Source organism: Spermophilus citellus, assembly GCF_964194105.1.
Source record: "Spermophilus citellus genome assembly, chromosome: 12".
Lineage (NCBI taxonomy): Eukaryota > Metazoa > Chordata > Mammalia > Rodentia > Sciuridae > Spermophilus > Spermophilus citellus.
In genome coordinates this window covers 7,252,775-7,270,712 of record NC_138198.1, presented here as the reverse complement: position 1 = coordinate 7,270,712, position 17,938 = coordinate 7,252,775, and the positions used below count along the sequence as shown (strand labels likewise).

At 47.9% G+C, this 17,938-nt stretch overlaps 2 protein-coding genes across 4 annotated transcripts in view; one reads left to right on the top strand and one right to left on the bottom strand.

Moving 5' to 3' along the window:
- IPPK (inositol-pentakisphosphate 2-kinase) overlaps window positions 1-10,092 on the top strand; it is a 50,765-nt gene extending 40,673 nt beyond the window's left edge. For both annotated transcript variants that reach the window (XM_081263548.1, XM_081263547.1), the window contains 2 exons: window positions 5,398-5,477; window positions 9,733-10,092. In XM_081263548.1, coding sequence (XP_081119674.1) covers window positions 5,398-5,477; window positions 9,733-9,958 — 306 coding nt within the window. In that variant the 3' untranslated portion in view covers window positions 9,959-10,092. The remainder of the gene's footprint in view (window positions 1-5,397; window positions 5,478-9,732) is intronic.
- A 50-nt stretch (window positions 10,093-10,142) lies between these two features.
- The window catches only part of CENPP (centromere protein P), a 231,925-nt gene continuing 224,129 nt past the window's right edge, over window positions 10,143-17,938 (bottom strand). For both annotated transcript variants that reach the window (XM_081263569.1, XM_081263568.1), the window contains exons 6-8: window positions 14,016-14,095; window positions 13,005-13,096; window positions 10,143-12,680 (exon numbers count right to left, since the gene is read on the bottom strand). In XM_081263569.1, the coding sequence (XP_081119695.1) occupies window positions 12,553-12,680; window positions 13,005-13,096; window positions 14,016-14,095 (300 nt within the window). In that variant the 3' untranslated portion in view covers window positions 10,143-12,552. The remainder of the gene's footprint in view (window positions 12,681-13,004; window positions 13,097-14,015; window positions 14,096-17,938) is intronic.

The following is a 17,938-nucleotide window of genomic DNA, read 5'->3' as shown; positions in this document are numbered from 1 at the left end:
TAGATATAAATGGCATCTTTAAAAATAACTTCATTTTAAAATGTTTAGGGTATATTGGCATCTGGTTGGGTTTTTCTTTTGATCTTGTATCCATCAACTTTGCTCACTAATAACCTAAGTTGCTTTTGGATTTTCTTGTATGTAATCATAATCTCTGAATTTAATTTTTTTCCTTTCTTTATTTTTTTATGTGGTGCTGAGGATTGAACCCAGTGCTTCAGGCATGCTAGGCGAGCACTCTACCACTAAGCCACAACCTCAGCCCCTAACTTTTTTCCATTCTAATCCTTTTTTTCACTTATTTGTTTGCTTCAGGGTATATAGTTAATTTGTGATAGTGGGAATTTTGATTTTGTTATGACTTTCAAAGAGAATTTTACTATTATTTAGTGTAGGATTTTTGTTTTAAAATAGATGGTTGGGGTTGTTGCTCAGTGGTAGAGCGCTTGCCTAGCATTGTGAGGCACTGGGTTCAATTCTCAGCACCACATAAAAATAAATGGACATATTGTGTCCATCTACAGCTAAAAAATATTTTTAAAAATACAGTGTTATCAAATTTGTTAAATTTTATTTTTGGTCAAGTGGATGTTGAATTTTATCAATGCCTTGTTTCTGTTGATAAGATCATATGATGTGGTTAATACATCAGTTTGTTCTAATAGATTTTTTTTTTTCATTTTTATTTTTTATGGTACATGGGGATAAAACCCAGGACTTTGTGCATGGTAGGCAAGTGCTCCACTACTTAGCTACACCCCCAGGCCTTTAAATATTTTTAAGGTTTTGAGACATAACATTTTGAGATTTTTTTTAAGTTGTCCAGGATGGCCTTGAATTTGGTCCTTCTGCCTTAGCCTCCCAGGTATCTGGGATTAACAGGCATGTGCCACCTTACCCTGCTTCAGTTTCAGATTTTCTATTTCATGTTTTGGTAGGTTTCCTTTATCTAAAAATTTGTCTCTTTTATCTGCATTTTCAGTAATAAGGCATATGGTTTTCTGAGTAATACTTTTAATGTTTTATTGGATCAGAGAAATGTTCTTTTATTCCTATGCCTGGTATTTATTTTTATGCTGTGTCTTTTTTCTGTTTGTGACCCTGCCCCACAAGGCGTATGTTGAAACTTTAACTCCCACCGTGGTGATGTCAGGAAGTGGGGCTTTGGGAGGTGATTAGATCATGAGGTTGGAGCCCCTCATGACTTGGATTAGTGCCTCACATAAGAAGCCTAGAGAGCTAGTCAGCCCCTCCCACTGTGTGGCATAGAGTGAGAAGACGGCTCATTATGAGGAAATGAGCCCTTGCCAGTACCAAATCTGATGGTACCTTGAGCCAATGTCTGAACCTCCAGAGCTGAGAGAAATAAATTTCTACTGGGTGTGGTGGCATGCAACTGTGATCTTAGTAACTGGGGAGGCTGAGGCAGGAGGGTCTCAACTTCAAGATCAGCCTCTGCAATTTAATGAGACCCTGTGTAGCACAGTACTGGATCAACCCAGGATCAATCTCCAGTATGGGGGGGGAGGGTGGGGGGGGTGAGACATTTCTGTTGTTTATAAGCTACTTTATTTTGTTACGGCAGCCTGGACAGACTGACACTGTCTTCTTCATCAGTCCTCAAAAGTTTTAGTTTTGTCAGTTTCATAAAAATTAACTTTTGATCCTTTTATACTATGATGATTTTTGATTTTGTTAATTCTCTTACCTTGATACTCTACCGTATATTTTCGATTTTATTAATTCTTACCTTGATCATTCTTTTTCTACTTAGTTTGGATAACTTCTTCCTGCTCTGTTAGTTGGGAATGAGCCCTTTACTTTTCTGTTAGTGCTTTTCCTGCTGTTGTAGCAAGCTGTCAACTCTTAGGATTTAGTCGTTTCACCCTCCTTGTGGACAGTGCAGGCTTCCTGGGTGCCTTCTGCTGCTGCTTGTGTCGGCGCCTCCACGAACGCTGCAGGAGCCGGGGTTGGTGCTGCTGCTCCAGGCATGCTCGTCCACCCATGTGCTGCCCTCCGCTCTGCCCTGCATCTTAGCTTCCACGGGGTCACTTAGTTTTTGTCTGAAGAACACCTTTTAATGTTTCCTTTAATGGATTCTGATTGTATTTAATGATATTATAAATGCTTTTTTTTCCCTTTTTGGGGCTTTTTTTTCCCTTTTTTAGATATATTTAATGTCTGTCTGCATTGGGGGAAAACTTGTGGCCTTTGTCGTGATTTTTTTTTTGCCCACTTTCTCTCCTCTGGATTCTAACTGTATGTGTGTCAGACCATCTTGCACCCTTTCCTCTATATTTTCCATTTCACGTTTCATTCCGGATATTTTCTTTTGATTTGTCTTCCAGTTTAGAAGTTCTCTTTAGCATTTTCTTTCTTTTTAAGGTATCTACTTAGTTTGGATAACTGTCATCTCTGCTTTGTTCCCTGCCTGCAGATTACCTTCTTTGTGGGGGTAGCTAGGTTTACAACCCTAGGTTTTATGGTAGTGTTTTTACTTGCTCAGTGACGTTAGCATTTTAACTATAAAAAGTGAATAATGTGGGAATTTCCGTTGCTTTGGAAGAAAAGGTGGAAGATCCTTCAAGCCACGGTGGTCAGTGGGCTCCTCTGTGCCAAGTGCTGGGTTGGCTCCTTCCCCACCTGTGGAGGGCGGCCTTAAGAACAGTGTTCCTTCCGCATGACCATAGCTGTAATCCTCCACTTTCAAAAGGAAATTGCTGGTTAGGAGAAATGCTCATTGTTAACAGTTGTTGAAATTATTCCCATCAACCACTGTCAGCCTTTTCAGTTTTTTTCTAATATGCTGTTAAAACTACTTGTTGAATTTTTAATATGAAATTTTGTTCTAGGGTTTCTAAGTGGTTCATTTTTATAGTTTCCAGTTGTCCTCTGAAGTTGTTTTGTCTGTATCCTTTGAACACAGCAGCATGTGTGTCTGGCGCCACAGCTGGAGTCCCTGGAGTGGGAGTCCACTATTGTAGGTTTACTTTTTTTTTTTTGTAAGAGCATTTTTCAGTTCTCAGCAAGACTGAGTGGAAAGTGTGGAGATTCTCATTTGCCCTTCCCCTGGTGTGTTTATTGTTGGTTTACATTTGCGTTGTTCTGTCTTATTGTGCCTGCATATTTTTTTCTTATGTGCCAGAAACTATATTTGCAATTATTTTAGAAATAATTTAAAGCCTTGGATCATGTTTTTCCAGAGTGAATTTAGGTTTGCTTCTGCCAAGAGGCCTCAGAAGCTCTAGCAAGCTGGAGTCGTTTTAATCTAGTTTTGATGATTGACCTCTTCGAAGTCGAGCTTCAGTTCCCAGTAGGGCCTGTGGACTTTGGCTCAGTTTAGATGGACACAACACCTTTGTTTTATTTATTTATGTGGTGCGGAGGATCGAACCCAGTGCCCCATGCATGTGAGGCAAGCCCTTTACCACTGAGCCGCAACCCCAGCCCCCAGTTTCATCTTAAAGGAGCATTATTTGTACATTAACTCTAGGATGGGGTTCATCGTGGTTACTGTCCCCAAGGTCCTGGAGGGTAGTGAAAAGTGTCTCTCAGACAACCCTCCAGAATTAGAAAGCCCTCCCCTGGAAAGCAGACCCAAGTGCCTTCGTCCCCTCTGCCACCTCAGCTCTGCTTCAATCTGAGGTTTCTGATAATTTGTTGAGCTTTGTAGTTGGTCTCAGCAGAAGAGTTGGACCCAGTTACCTGCTCCAGCCCCACTCACAGGGAAAATGTGTCCTTTCATTTCATGCCTGAGGCACAGCTTTGCCCATCTGAAGAGTAGAAAGTATTTCATTGTTACTTTCTTTGACTAGTAGTGAGATTAATCATATTTTCATACATATAGAGGGTCTATGAGATATATATAAGAAAGGCTGTATTGATAGGAGATATGTACATATATGTTTATATATTCATCACTTTGGGGCCTCTTGTGGGCAGTTTTCTTGGTCTATCGAGCTCTGGCACTTTAGTTACTCTGTGTTGATACTGTTTCATGCTGCATGTGTTTTCTCCCCATCTTCCACGGTCTTTGGATTAGGACTATATCACGTAATAGCTCTTTAGTTTTTAAGTCTAGAGAATCTTGTAGCATTTCGGATTTGTATCTTGGTTAGAAAGGCTTATAGCTGCACTAAGGACATGATAAACGTTTTGTACCTTTTTTTTTATATTTGGCTCAGATCTTTTGGACTGGATTTTTGGTGTCTGCTGTGTATAAAACCTGAAGAGGGTGTGAGAACAGGAGTTGGTGTTCCCTCTGGGGCGAGGCCCTCACCTGGAGGGAGCAGGTCTGAAGCACACTCTTTTGTTCTTTGGTCCTCCCCACACCTGCCTGGGGGAGGGGTAGCTTTGAGGTTGGCCAGGGCAGAGCCTCCTGCTGCATGAAGCAAGGTTCAAGGGGTTCTGATCTGTCATCAGCACTGAGGCCAGTGAAGACTTGTAAGGCCAGTTCCTTTTTATCACTAGTTTTTCTTTTTTTTTGGTGGAGCGGGGCCTGGAGATTGAACCTGACATCAACCACTGAGCCACATCCCCAGCCCTATTTTGTATTTTATTTAAAGACTGGATCTCACTGAGTTGCTTAGCGCCTCGCTGTTGCTGAGGCTGGCTTTGAACTCGCCATCCTGCATCAGCCTCTGAGCTGCTGGGGTTACAGGCGTGTGCCACTGTGACTGGCTTAGTTTGTGGTTTTTAAAGCGGGAGCTATCCAAACTAAAAACTTCAAGTGAGACATAAAGTCGAAAGGAGGAGGAGGAAAAAAAAAGTCTCAAACTGTGCATTGCAGAGGGAACAGTTGTGGACGTTTTGTGGACTGTCCTTTTGATCTCTCGTGTCACCTGCCATTCTTTTTTTTTTAACTGTTGATAGACCTTTATTTTATTTATTTATACTCGGTGCTGAGGAACAAATCCAGTGCCTCACACATGCCAGGCAAGTGCGTTACCGCTGAGCCCAGACCCAGCCCTGCCATTCATTCTTGGGCCTCACTTTTGTCATCTCTGTTGACGCCCGCAGTGCCCATAGGGTTGTGGAGGGTGAAGAGTTAGCATGTCGTGCTCCTAGTGTTCTGCGTGCACTGCCTGCTCAGTGCTCCCCGCCAGGGAGCGGGGAGGACTTACTGCTTTTCTTTCAAAGACCAGCCGCAGTTCCCTTGGTGAAGACAAGTCATGTTTCAGGTTGCAGCAGGGCCCATGTGAGGGGGCAGCAGGCAGGGCTGAGCAGACCTGTGTTCTCATAGCAGGGACTCCTCAATACCTCTGCTCTGTGTGGACCACACTCCTAACTTCATCCTCGGCTTCTGTCACAGGAAGCAGTTCCTGTACCTGGCTGATCAGTGAGGGGTAGTTTGGTGGCTGTGAGCGTGACCTGGTGCTGACCTTTCCCTCCCCACAGGTGCAGCAGTACCGAGTCGCCATGACTGCCAAGGACTGCTCCATCATGATTGCGCTGTCCCCAAGTCTGCAGGACACAAGGTGAGGCCCCTGTTGCATGTCACCTGCCCTTGGGCTAATAGGGGTTTGTGGAATAATAGGGCAAGCAGGTTCCCCATACAGCTTATTCTTAATATCATTGGACTTACTAACTCTTGCTTCTCTGTAAGTTTATAATTCTGTCAGACATTTCTGGAGAGTAACTAGAGATGATTGTTCTATTAGATTGTATTTTATCAGTGTCATTGTCTTTCCGTACTGGGGAGTGGACTCGGTGGGAGTTCCACCACTGAGATACATTCCTAGCCCTTTTATTTTCCATTTTGAGACAGGATCTTGCTGTGTTGCCTGGCTGGCCTTGAACTTGCAGTCAGTCTCCTGAGCAGCATGCCTGGCTATTGTTATTTTCTAAGAAAATACCCTAAGGGTGGAGAAGCGTGTGGATAACATGGTGAATTGCTTTGAAAGAGCTCAAGCCCCTTCTGGGCTCTCATACCTGAGGAGGCCTAGGTTCCCCGTGGGCCTTGTTCAAAGACTGTACCAGGTCAGTGGAACGTGCCAGCTCCAAGACTGTCACCATCATCTTAACACACATGTTCACCGGTCTGCCTCCCCTTCTGAATAACTAGCGTCTGCAGTCTCTCCTGGCACTGCTTCTTATAGTCCCCCCATGAGTTTTCAGGAATTCGGGATGAGCTTGATAACCCTCACTAGTTGGCACCTTCAGCACTGATCTCCAGGATGCTGAACCCTGCGCGTGGTATCTGGAGTATCCTGTTGTTCTGACGGGTGTTGCTGTGTCAGGATGACCTGCATCATCAGCTGCCAGCCACCCATCTTTCTGATACTTTTGAGCTAAACAGTTCCCAGGAATTCTGTTCCCTGGCAGGCACAGCACTGAAGGCTGTCCAGAGTGAAATGTGCTGAGGAGCAGGCACAGGGCACAACTGAGGTGAAGCACAAAAATGGTGTTTCTGTTTAGTTGAAAAGTCCTCTCATTCCCTAAGAAAAATACCTCCAGTACTTGATTATAAGGAACCTCCAGATGGATTAAACATTAGATAAGAGACACCCACAAAGACATTACTTGCCACCCAGCCTGACCATGGGTGCCGTGGGAAATGGAAAGTACGTGAATGCAGGTGCTGAAGGGAAGTTGCAAGAAATGTGGGTTCACAGACTGACAGAGGCCTGCCTGTAAGAGGCTGCTAGTGGACAGATGTGCACCGTGCTTCCTCCAGCACCTGTGTCCTGTGAGTGTAGCGCCCAGTGGTGTCACGTGGTGTGAGCTTCGGGCTGGGTCCTGTCCAGTTTGTACCAGCTGCCCAGCAGAAGTCAGCACTTGCTGAGAGGGGAGAAGAGCGCATGTCCAGAAGGTTCCTTGCCATGTGGGTGTCTCATACTGGGGGTAGAGGTACAGGAATCACCACCCACAAAATGCTCTATTTGGTCCTTTCTCCACAGAGCCAAAGGAAGATCATCTCTTTCTTTTTTTTTTTTTTTTTTAGACTTGTCAGTGGCTTGGATGTGACTCAGGGGCTGCCTCAACTCACTGACTTATCTCTATTGCTTTGAATTGGCAGGGAGTTAAGGGAAATTGGTTATGGGGAGGGGTGAGGTGGCATGACTGGGTAGGACACTGATTGATTTCAGTTGCAGACACTCTGCTCTGTGGGGTCTCAGAGGCCCCAAAGCTGAGCAATGTACTGTGCAGCAGGATTGTGATTTGAGAATCTGAAAACAATCAATGTGCAAAATAAGGAAATAGTTGAATTATGGTGTAGCCATTGCTTATTAAATTTATAATTGTTTGTTCCATTTTTGTCTTAACATTTCATCCTGAGACCTCTGCCAAATTTATTTCATGATGCAAGTGAATGCATGATAAACATGAAAAAATATTTAAAGGTAGGAGGCGAAAAAATTAAGGACAAAATAAAAGAAATGCTTTCCAGTACCCAACTTTCCTAAGTGTTTCATATACAATGATTTAAGTTTAAAAATTAAACTGTGCATAGGTAAGCTTTGTGTTGGAAAAACTTTGCTGGTTAGAAATGAATCTTAGATTTGAAGGAGGTTAAGCATGCGGAAGCCTGGAATTCTGTGATCCAGTTGAGGAGTGACAGGAGAGCTGGAAATTCTGACCTGCATTTGCAGAGGACTCTGCCCTGGGAAGCTGCTTCACCTGCTGGAGTCTGGGGACAAGGCCAGAGTAGGGACCCTCTGTCAAGGGGCTATGAACTGGTGGCCTAGCCCTACGTTGCAGAGTGGAAGTGGTGGTAGGAGAGTGGAGCAGGCCCCCACTGGTGCTAGTGTGACTTGTGCACCTGAGGGCAGTGGGAGTGAGGGGCTCCCCAGAGCTTTGTGCACAGGGATTGGGCGCTCAGTGGCTCTCAGAAGCCATGGCCAACTGTGGCCAGGGTATGTCCCAAGTCATCTTCACAGACATGAAATGCACACCAAACCTAAGACTAAATTTAGATCCTTAAATTTTAATTTATAGCTCACAGACGACTACATTTAAACTTAACCACACCCCTAAAATAAAGGCTTCTCTACTTCTGTTTCGGCCCCATCATAAACAAGAAGGTCTTAAGTCCACCGCCTTGTTTGTGCAGGCATTTTGTGATTTTGGAGTCACAGGGCGAGCTGCTCACAGCCACCTATGTGTCAAGTTCTGGTCCTCTACTCCATTTCCTGTTCCAAACAGCACGGGCAGCAGCTTCAGCCTTGGGCTACTCTGCCCTCTTGCTACCTTGCCTACTGCTTTGGGCCCCGGAGACCAACTGTCCAGGCGAGGGCAGCAGCTCCCTGCAGCCTGGTTATCCCAGCCCCAGTATCTGAGGCCATGGCAGAGCTACATGTGTGCCTTGGGATTCTTGCCCGGTTTTAGCTTCAAGGACCGACCCTGGGGGCAGGCAGCTGTTTTGGTGGCAGGGGCTAGTACCTGCTTCCCTGGCTCATAAGGAGCTTGTGGTCAACCAGGTTGTCAGAAGGAACTGTTTAGAATTCCCTTCCTGTCGTCTTATGTGTCTTGTTGGATGCTGCTTATAACCCGAGAAATTGAGGTGTTCTTGAAAATGCATAGGCCTTGTCCTGGGCTGACCATGGGCTTCGGGGCTCTCTGTAGGAGGCTGATCAGGGTGAGCTGTCCCCTTCCAGCTGCCAGAGGGAGACCCAAGATCTTGTACACAAGTTATTTGCTGTTCTCTGCTATTCAGCAGAGAGTAGGTAATGGTCCTGGCAACTGATTTGTGACCGTTTCTTTCTATGAACAGAATTCTGAAACGGGGTGAGAGCTGAGGTCTTTATTAGCATCCTTAGAACAGGCTGTCTCCCAGGAGGGAGGCTTCACAGCTGGTGTGTTCTGTTTTTAATGATTTCTAAATTGAGAAGAGCGGTAAATATGGTACACTTCTTCTGGGCGAAATGAAGTTTATAATCCATTCAGCCACTCTTTTGAATGCTATGTGTTCAGTTTTCTGAGCAAAGCAGATAGATAGATACACGGCCATCTCAGGACTAGATTCAGTTGTTCTCAAAGTGCTATTTTTCCTTTTGGTAATGAGGATTAAACCCGGGGTGCTCTGTCACTGAGCTACATCCACAATTTTGAGAGGGCCTCACTGATTTGCTGTGCCTGGTCTTCAGCTTCAATCCTGCTGCTTTAGCTTCCTGAGCCCTGGGATCACAGGCGTGCGCCACCGTGCCCAGCCCTGAAAGTGTTCTAAAGTACAAGTAATTGTTCACACTGTTATGAGCACATAACTATTCTGATGTTCATAAATGCTACAAAACTAAAGAGAAAATACCGAGTACTGAAGGTCTGATTTGAGAGTAAAACATGAAACCAGGCCTCTCTCTCTTGAGGAGCATTAAGAAGGCTGCTTTCCTCACCAGGCGTGGGAAAGGTGCGCAAAGAGGAGTCTGTTCTTGGCTTTCATCCATCTGGCTGTTGAACGGCCAGAACTACTTTTTAACTCTTAGGTTTTGTAATGCTTGGCTCGTGATAAAGTGACTTTTTCAGCATTCGTTCCCGCCACTGGGGCCTGGGGAATATCACTCAGGCGTTCCACATAATGGCTTTTCCATTTTCCACTCCTTCATCCGTCTTGTCTGATGTGGCTCAGGGTGCTGGCCTGTGTCCCATAGGTAATTACTTTGTGGAAGCTCACATGCTAGCATATACAGTTGGTGCAGACAGGATGCACACAAACACTGACTGGGTGCTCTTTGTGAGCTGGGATAAGAGAACTTGGAGGGTCCGTGTATTCTGAAATTGCTTTTTTACTTGCAGTTCCGATCAGAGGCCTGTCATCCCCTCGTCGAGGTCCAGGCTCGCCTTCTCCGTGTCTGTGCTGGACCTTGACCTCAAGCCCTATGAGAGCATTCCTCATCAGTATAAATTGGACAGCAAGATAGTCAACTATTACTCAAAGACTGTGCATGCCAAAGATGACGCTGTGGTGCCGACTCGGTTGAAGGAAAGTGAAGACTGCACGTTAGTTCTCCATAAGGTCTAACTTTTTTCCCTGCAGTGTCTTTGAAACTTGAATGTGAAAGTTGAATGATAGCTATTTTCTATTGTGTTGGACGACTTCTGGCTGTGAATGTTTTTGCTTTTAACCCTGTTGAGGTGAGATTGCCTCTTGAAGACATAAAATTAAAGAGCACTAGAAACATCTTCCAGGACAAGGAATGTAGGATGTGAGCGGGGTGTCCCAGGAGGCTGCTCATATTCTTAAATCGGAAGTGTCTGTTAAGCCCTGGGAAGACGTCCTGGGTAGTTCTTCCTTCAACCAGGGCTCATGTCTAATTCTCTATGCGAAAAGCCTTATAAGACCAAGGTTTGGATCTCCTACCACCAGAATCCTGACGTAGAAAGCTTGATTTGTCACAAGCATCTTATGGTTTGGACTTTTGGAAAACATAGATACCACTGGAACTTTCCCGGTTGTTACTGGTCACTTTTTCAATTTGAGCCACACATCAACACAGGCTTTGGGTGGTTCCCTGCTGCAGAGAGTGATCAGAGTTAGTGTGGACGTCGGTTCTGAGTGGTCTAGACTCAGGGTCCCTGTGGAGGTGCCGAAGCTCACGGCTCTTAAGCGTCAGCAGGGAGTGTGAGACTCAGGTCAGGATGGACACCACTCACAAGACCATTGACTTTTTGTTTTTGCTTTATGATTTTGACTCCAGGGGGAGATAAAGTGTTCTTTCCTACCTGAGATCGCTACTGTGGAAGCTGGGAGCACAGCTGTAACTCACTAGGCTGCCGCGGCTGGCTGGGGTGGCCACGCCTGGTGTCCCAGCGTTCTGGTTCTGGTAGCACTCGTCTGTAGGGTGGTCGAGGGACTTCCCAAGCTGCACTCCTCCCCTCGGTTTGCCTGGGGGCTTTTTTGGGTGTGGGCCCCAGAGCCTTGCCATTCCTGTTGGGCTGCCACGGGCCCTGCTTCTGGAAGATGCGCGGCTCCTAGCTGGTGCCGAGGGTTCTTGTTGGGATCACCAGAAGTGTGCCCGGCTGCTATAAAATTGTTGGGACTCTTGGCTCCCCTTCCCCATGGCAGGTTGTACAGACTGATTATTTATATAATTTTGAGGGACTAATGAAGGCTTATTGTAACATAATATTAGTGAAACCATGGAATTGTATGAAAATGCTACATGAAAAATGAAAATATTTTGCTGATGTAAAATTTTTGTGGGAAATTTTGTGATAACTTGAGAATTACACTTGTTTGAATCAAGCCAACTCTTCTAGAATTGATTCTTGAATTCTGTCCTTACATTTGCTTTATTCTATACTTGGACACACTGGCCCCTTTTCCTTCAGCTTGCGTGGTATATGTGCTAGGGTGGGGCTTTGGAGGTCCACCCCAGTCACGTCCACAAAGCTCAGCTCGAGGCTGTGGAGGGTGGGAAGTGGCCAGTAGCACTGTTTGGATTCAGGATGGTTTGTTGCCGTGGGCCTGGGCGGCACTTGGGACAGGTTTCTGCACAATGTGGTCCACTGTGTCCTGGGCTACGCCATGCTCTTGGAGGTAGCATCCCTCTGCCAGAACCCCAGGCTCTCGGGGAGGTGGGCTGGGGAGTAGTGTTACAGCCTGGCAAGGGGCCTCATCCAGCTGGATGGGCGGAATGAAAACAAGCAGGCTGTATTCTCATAGGAGGGAGGAGGGAGCGCCCCAGCCTACGTCTCGGCCCTCCGTCTGGCAGGTGGTGCTGAGGCTGGTCTCCAGCCCTGCCACGTCCCCGCTGCTGTGCTCAGACTCCAGGATGCCCCAATGGCGTGAAAACCCTCACTGACCCTGACATACGGGTGATGGAGGGGCTCCCAGCTCTAGTTCTCATCTGAGATTATGGTGTAGCACTCAGACCCTCTGGGGTTCTCTAGTGAAGGTCCTGTGAGAAGGGAGCAGTGCTGGGTGGCTGTCATCTGGCACTGTTTTGACGTTAACAGCCGTGCAGACTGTGGGGAGACCAAGAGGATCAGGACTTGGAGGTGCTGCTGTGCAGCCAGCAGGGCAGGCGTGGCTGCTCTGGCTTCTGAGGAATGTTAAGAAATGAAGCTCCATCAACAACTGTCTCCAAGAGCCCCCAGGTGGCAGGAGGTGGATGGCTTCTCAGGGCTGGACCACGTGTGGCTCCGTCTCTGGGCAGACTGTGAGGTGAGGTGGGGGCCCAAGCTGGTCCACACACGTCAAGGGAGGGAGAACCACTCTTGGTATGTCTTCTCGAATGTTCAATTCTATTTGACATTTTATACATGAACAGCTGTATTTTTCATGCCATGAGAGTCTGATGTAGCATAACTGCATAGACAGCTTGTTTTGGGCAGTGATGGGGCCTTAACCCAGGGCTTCATGCATGCCAGGCAATTGTTTTACCACTGAGCGACATGCCCAACATTGGTTTATTCTTTGGAGACAGGGTCTACATTGCTGAGGCTGGCCTCAAACTTGATCCTTCTGCCTCCCAAGTAGCTGGGATGGTAGGCAGGTGTCAAATGCATCCAGCTAAGGGTGTGGTTTCTGAGGGGAAGGTAGATAGTACACTTAGAGTCAATATAGGTCGCACGCTTTTCGGTGCACCATCTTGTTCCTTCCCTGTGTGGGAACTAGTCATTCTCTGCACAAAGTAATTTTATCAGGCTTTCTAGAGCGGCTTCAATTCCAAGCACTTCTAGCAGGGTTCGGAAGCTCTGAGGAGCGGTTTCTAGGACTCTGTTCTTGTCCAGCTCCAGAGCTATAAAGAAAAAAATAAACCAGGTAAGAAACCTTGAGCTGTTGGCGTCCCCAAGAGCCGCCCTCCTCCTGAAGGATCACATGGACCTGGAGGCACTAGACCCCGAGCAGAGAGATGTGATCTCACCCATGGCTTGAGGCAGAGAACATTCTTTCCTGCCTCCGGCCGGCAGGGCTGTGAGGGAGCGATCACTCTTGTGCTTTTTGGTTTTTAAATGTTCTTATTAGTAATTACTCAATGTACAAAGTCCACTAAGCCAGATGAACAACACCTAGCTTTGACTGAGAAGTTCCCTAGAAAGGACATCCGTACCCAGAGCCCTACCTCGCTGAGGGACTTTGGTGAGCAGGTCCAGCTTTGGTGAAACCTTCCCTTCTTCATCTATCTGTATTCTCCAAACAATTACCAATTCAAGCCTGAAAGAGGTAAAAACACATTGGCCAGTGCTTTTGAAATCTGGTTTTTAGCTCCTTTTCTCTATTCTGGCTTCCTTGCTCCTAAAGACATCCACCCCAGAGGAGGGAAAAGGTGGTCAAGGGGAACCAGGACCACACTGGCAAGAATTGGATGTGGATAGGACGCAGAGCGACAGGAACTTGCACATGGCTGGTGCCGGTGCAGCGGGTCATCTTCCTTGGAAATACTCTGGCACTGACAAAGCCGTGTGTGCCTCTACTCCACGGCTGGAGAATTTCGTGCCTCAATGTCTGAGCCCAAGAGAAGCCTATGTGGTGTGGGCTGGGAGAAACGGACAGGGACCAAGACCCTAAACGCTCGAGAGCTGAGGCAGCCAGGCATTTTGGTGGACTGACCTACCGGAGGGTGAGGAGTAAAAATGAACGCACTGTGGTCATGGGTCAGAGGCAGAAGGACACCTGCAGAAGACCACCTGTTTGAAGGCTTGAAGAGGCGCGCACAGGGAGATGCACAGGGGCAGAGGCAGGAGGCTGAGGAACACGGGTAGGACAGTGGCTCTGGGCAGAGTGTGGCCAGTGAAGGGAGGTGGCCGTGTGAGGAGCCCTGAAGCGGTTTCTCTGACTTGGCCTCAGAGGCTTCCTCACCCCAGTCCTTCCATTTGTGCAGTGGTTCCACACACACCTCACCTCCTCCTCCTCCCAGCGCCCCCTACATTTGCTCCTTAAAACCCCTCAGTGGAACTGAGGCCCAGGCCAGCAGGCACTTGTCTGCGTTTCCTGTGGTGGTATGTTCACAGAGTGCAGGACGGCCTGCCCACTTCTCCTCCACCCGACAGTCTCTGGTCCTCAGGGGATAGTTTCCCTTCTATTGAGAATCCCTGTTTCACAGGGACTCGAGGCCACAGCGGCCTGCACTCACCCTGGCCTCCTGGCGCTGCGGATCTCCATGCAGCTGGAGCAGGACCCCTCCGGGAGGTGCACAGTGTCGGGGTACTTCTCCTGGTGGGAGAAGTGGTTACACAGATCCGTGAGGGAGGAGGAAGAGGCCCTGAGCTGGGGTTCTGGGGACTGGTTGGGAGTCGGGGAGAACCCCACTTGGAGTTGAGAGCCCTGTGCCAGGGCCGACTGCACGGCCCCACTCCTTCATCCTGCCTCACCTGTTGTCACACAGGCCCACTCCTTTCGAGGTCTCTCCAATGCCAGGCAGCCTCCACATTCCCGTGACCTGTCACCTCCCCTGTTTCCTCATCTCATATGACCACTGTACAACTCTGATTTTACCGCCTGCCACCCACTCAACCCTGGTCGCAGGCCCCCCAGGTTGCAGGCCCCCCAGGTTGCAGGCCCCCTTGCTCAGGTCTGCTAACCTGGCCCTGGGCTGTGAAGACTGTTCTCAGAGCTCTGGCATCTGCCACCAGGCCTTTCACTCTGAGCCTCTGAGGGTGGTGACTGCCACACTGCCACAGCAGATGCTCCTGGACTGTGCATCCTCCCAGCTCCCCCCAACAGCCCCTGGGATCCCCCCTGACGCCCACTGCACCAAGGGGAAGGCTCCATGATGAGCTGCACCCCACTCTGCAGCCACTGCAGGGGACAGGGTGCACTTTCCCCGTGTCTAGGCTCGCCACTCCAGGGCAGGTAGGGCTCCCCCACATGCTGCGATGCCTCTGGACACGTTATTCATAGCAGGACCTGGGAGCCTCCTGCCTACCAGAACCGCCACATCTGTGTCATGACAGTTGAGCTTGCTTTACAGGCATCTTCACAGCCGGGAAGCAAGAACCCATCTGCTCAGTTCCCACAGACTTCCATCTGCTCTTACGAGTCATGTTGTAGGGTTCGGGGTCATATGCCAACGATTCTAGGTTGGTTCATCATGAGATTTCAAGGTTCTCTTGTCTGTGTGTCCTGCCACCAGGCCTGATACGGAAACGGCCACCTGGGGATGGCTCAAGTCTGATGCAGGCCCCACCCTGGCCAACACCAAAGCCACAGTGGCCTCCACAAGCCTTGTGAAGGACAGTGAGGCGCACCTGAGAAGCGTGGTCTGCCAGTCAGTCCCATGAGAAAAGGGGGCAGGCTGGGACCCGGCTGGCACAGCTTCCTGGGAGGCAGATACTTGCTGGATTGAACAGCTTAGTTCCCTCAAGTGAGGTTGTGTGGGGACAAAGATGCGTCACAACTTTTAAAGGAACCAGCTCCCTGTAAGAACTGCTGCCAGCACCCTGTGCATTAAGCCGCCAGAAAGCAAGAACGCATCCAGACCCTAAAGTGGGTGGGCCTGGGGTCTGCTTACAGATAATGACTGATTTCAGCAGAACAGTTGTTAGGAGAAAATGTATACCTAAATGACTTAAGCGGAAAGTGCTGGTTGATTTTTAAACCTCAAGCTCTTCTAAATTAATAACAACTGTATGAGGAACATAAAGGAGAGTGTGTGGACGTGGCAGTTCAGCTTCCAGTCTGTGCTTGGCAGCAGCACGTGGGGCTCCGGGGACGACAGGGGCTTGGGCTGGCTCCAGCATGGGGCCACGGCGCAGCCTCCAAGCCAGAGGGAGCAAATCTTTGCCTCCCCAGGCTTTTCTTCTTTGGGAGCAAAAAGAGTTTAGGTGTTTTCACTAAATATACTCCTTTTAGTTTTTACAATAAAGACAAAAGTAGAACTACTGAATCGGGGAAGGCGTTAGCATGTCCTAGGGAACTCAGGATTGTGTGGAAAGCGTCCTTCTGTGTAAGTTAATCATCTGCTCCTGTCCAGCTTCACTCTCTTGTCTGGTCACCTCAACTGCAGAGCACAGCTGGAATAAGAAGGAAGGAATTAAAGGCTGACAGAAGGGCCAGAGAGCCAAGCCCAAGAATGGCAGCCTCATGACAGTCACTGCAGTGCTGTGAAGGCCAGCTCACCTGAGCAGATGCACAGGTGACTTTGAGGGAGAAATGATCTCACTAAACACAAGATGGGCTTGAGGTCACTGGTTTAGGATCAGCCCAGATTAACAGTGATGGAGAGTTTCAGATACTACTATATCTGACATTGATCAAAGATGATCAAATGGGCAAGAAGGAGGTAAGATGGACAGCTATTGATAAGTTGGAGTTATGTTCAATATATATAGAATACTTTACATGAAGATACACACAAGCCAGGCACGTGGTGCATGCCTGTGACCAGTGGCTTGGGAAGCTGAGGCAGGAGGATTGCGAGTTCAAAGCCAGCCTCAGCAACTTAGCAAGACTCTGTCTCAAAATTTAAAAAAAAAAGGAGCAGTGGATGTGGCTCAGTGGTTAAGCTCCCCTGGGTTAAATCCCTAGCACCAAAGAAAAGTACACACAAGGTTAACTGGAAACCTATAATTGATCTGGAAAGCACCTCTGAGACGTCAAATAGCCACCAATGAAGCCAGGGAAGGGAAGCACCTGGCCAGCTCTCCAAGGACTCAGCCTTGGACCCAGGGCTCTTTGCAGAGAGCTGGAGTGATCTGCGCACCTCAAGGCTGTGGTGCCTGGAGGAGCCCCGCAGGAGGCTGTGTGCATCCACAGGTGCCTGGGGAAGGCTGTGCTGTGGAGGGGGCTGTCGGGAGGGGGGCTTTTGGGAGGGGGCCTTGCTGGCTGGCGGGTGCTGGCGTTTCCTTCTGGGGCCCCAGCCTCCCTCAGGAAAACTCCACCTGAGGAACATGCTCAGGCCGCAATCCAGATGGGTGTTTATCCAGCTGCTCGCCATATGGGGCAGTTTGCATTGGAGGCCTCTTCTGGTATTCATGATAGAAAAATGGTGGCAGTGGGAATGTGGCAATTGGATATCCGCCCATTCCACACCTGAGGCCCACTGTGCTGCTGCAGCCGCTGCTGGGCTGTGGGCTGCGAGTCCAGAGTGAGACCGTTTTTAATGGCGCTCTGCAAAAAGCTGCCCCGGGTGGCGTCTCACCCCTAACTAGTACAAGGCGAAGAAGAACGAGCACACCGCCTTCCACCCAAATGGAACTCTTGAAACGTGTGCACACTTCTTGTGTCCACTCACTTAGACTTTACTGTTTTCCCAAAGATTATGTCTGACTGATTGAAAGAATAGAATTTTAAAAAATTGAGATATAATGCTTGTCAAGGCTGTGTGTGTTGGCACATGAGGCTAAAGAAGCACTATTGCAGGTTCGAGGACAGCCTCAGCAATTTAGTGAGACCCTGTCTCAAAATGAAATTTTGAAAAGGGCTGGGGGTGGAGTTCAATAGCAGAGGACCCCTGGGTTTAGGTCCCAGTACCGCGCACATGGTCGCCCTACAGTGCACTCATTTAAAGTACACACCTCAGCGGGTTTTAGTGATATACCAGCAGCACCAGTGTCCTTCCCTTCTCTTGGTTTCCCTATTCTAGATATTGTGGACAAGTGCAGTTGCACAGTGTGTGGGTTTTGTGACCAGGGCTTAGTGTCTTTTCAGGGCCCCTCCACGCACTAGCAGGGATTACATCATTCCTTCATATTGCCAAATAGCACTGCACTGGACAGGTACTGGCCACATTTTGTTTATCGGCTTATCAACTAACAGACATGGGTTGTTTTTAGTTTTTGGCCACTGGGAATAATAATGCTACAATCATTATGGGAACATAAGGTTTCTTTTCTCTTGGTTACACATCTAGGGGTGGAATCCCAAGCTGTTTCCCACTGTGGCTGTGCTATTTTTATAATTCCATTAGCAGCGTAAGTTACCTGTCAAATGTATGGTACTGAAGAATGTTCTCCTTTCTGTGTATTTTTTGTGATCTTAATGGTATCATTTGAAGCACAAAGTTTTTAATTTTGAAGGAGTCCAATTTGTTTTATTTCATTTAATATTTTTGTGCGT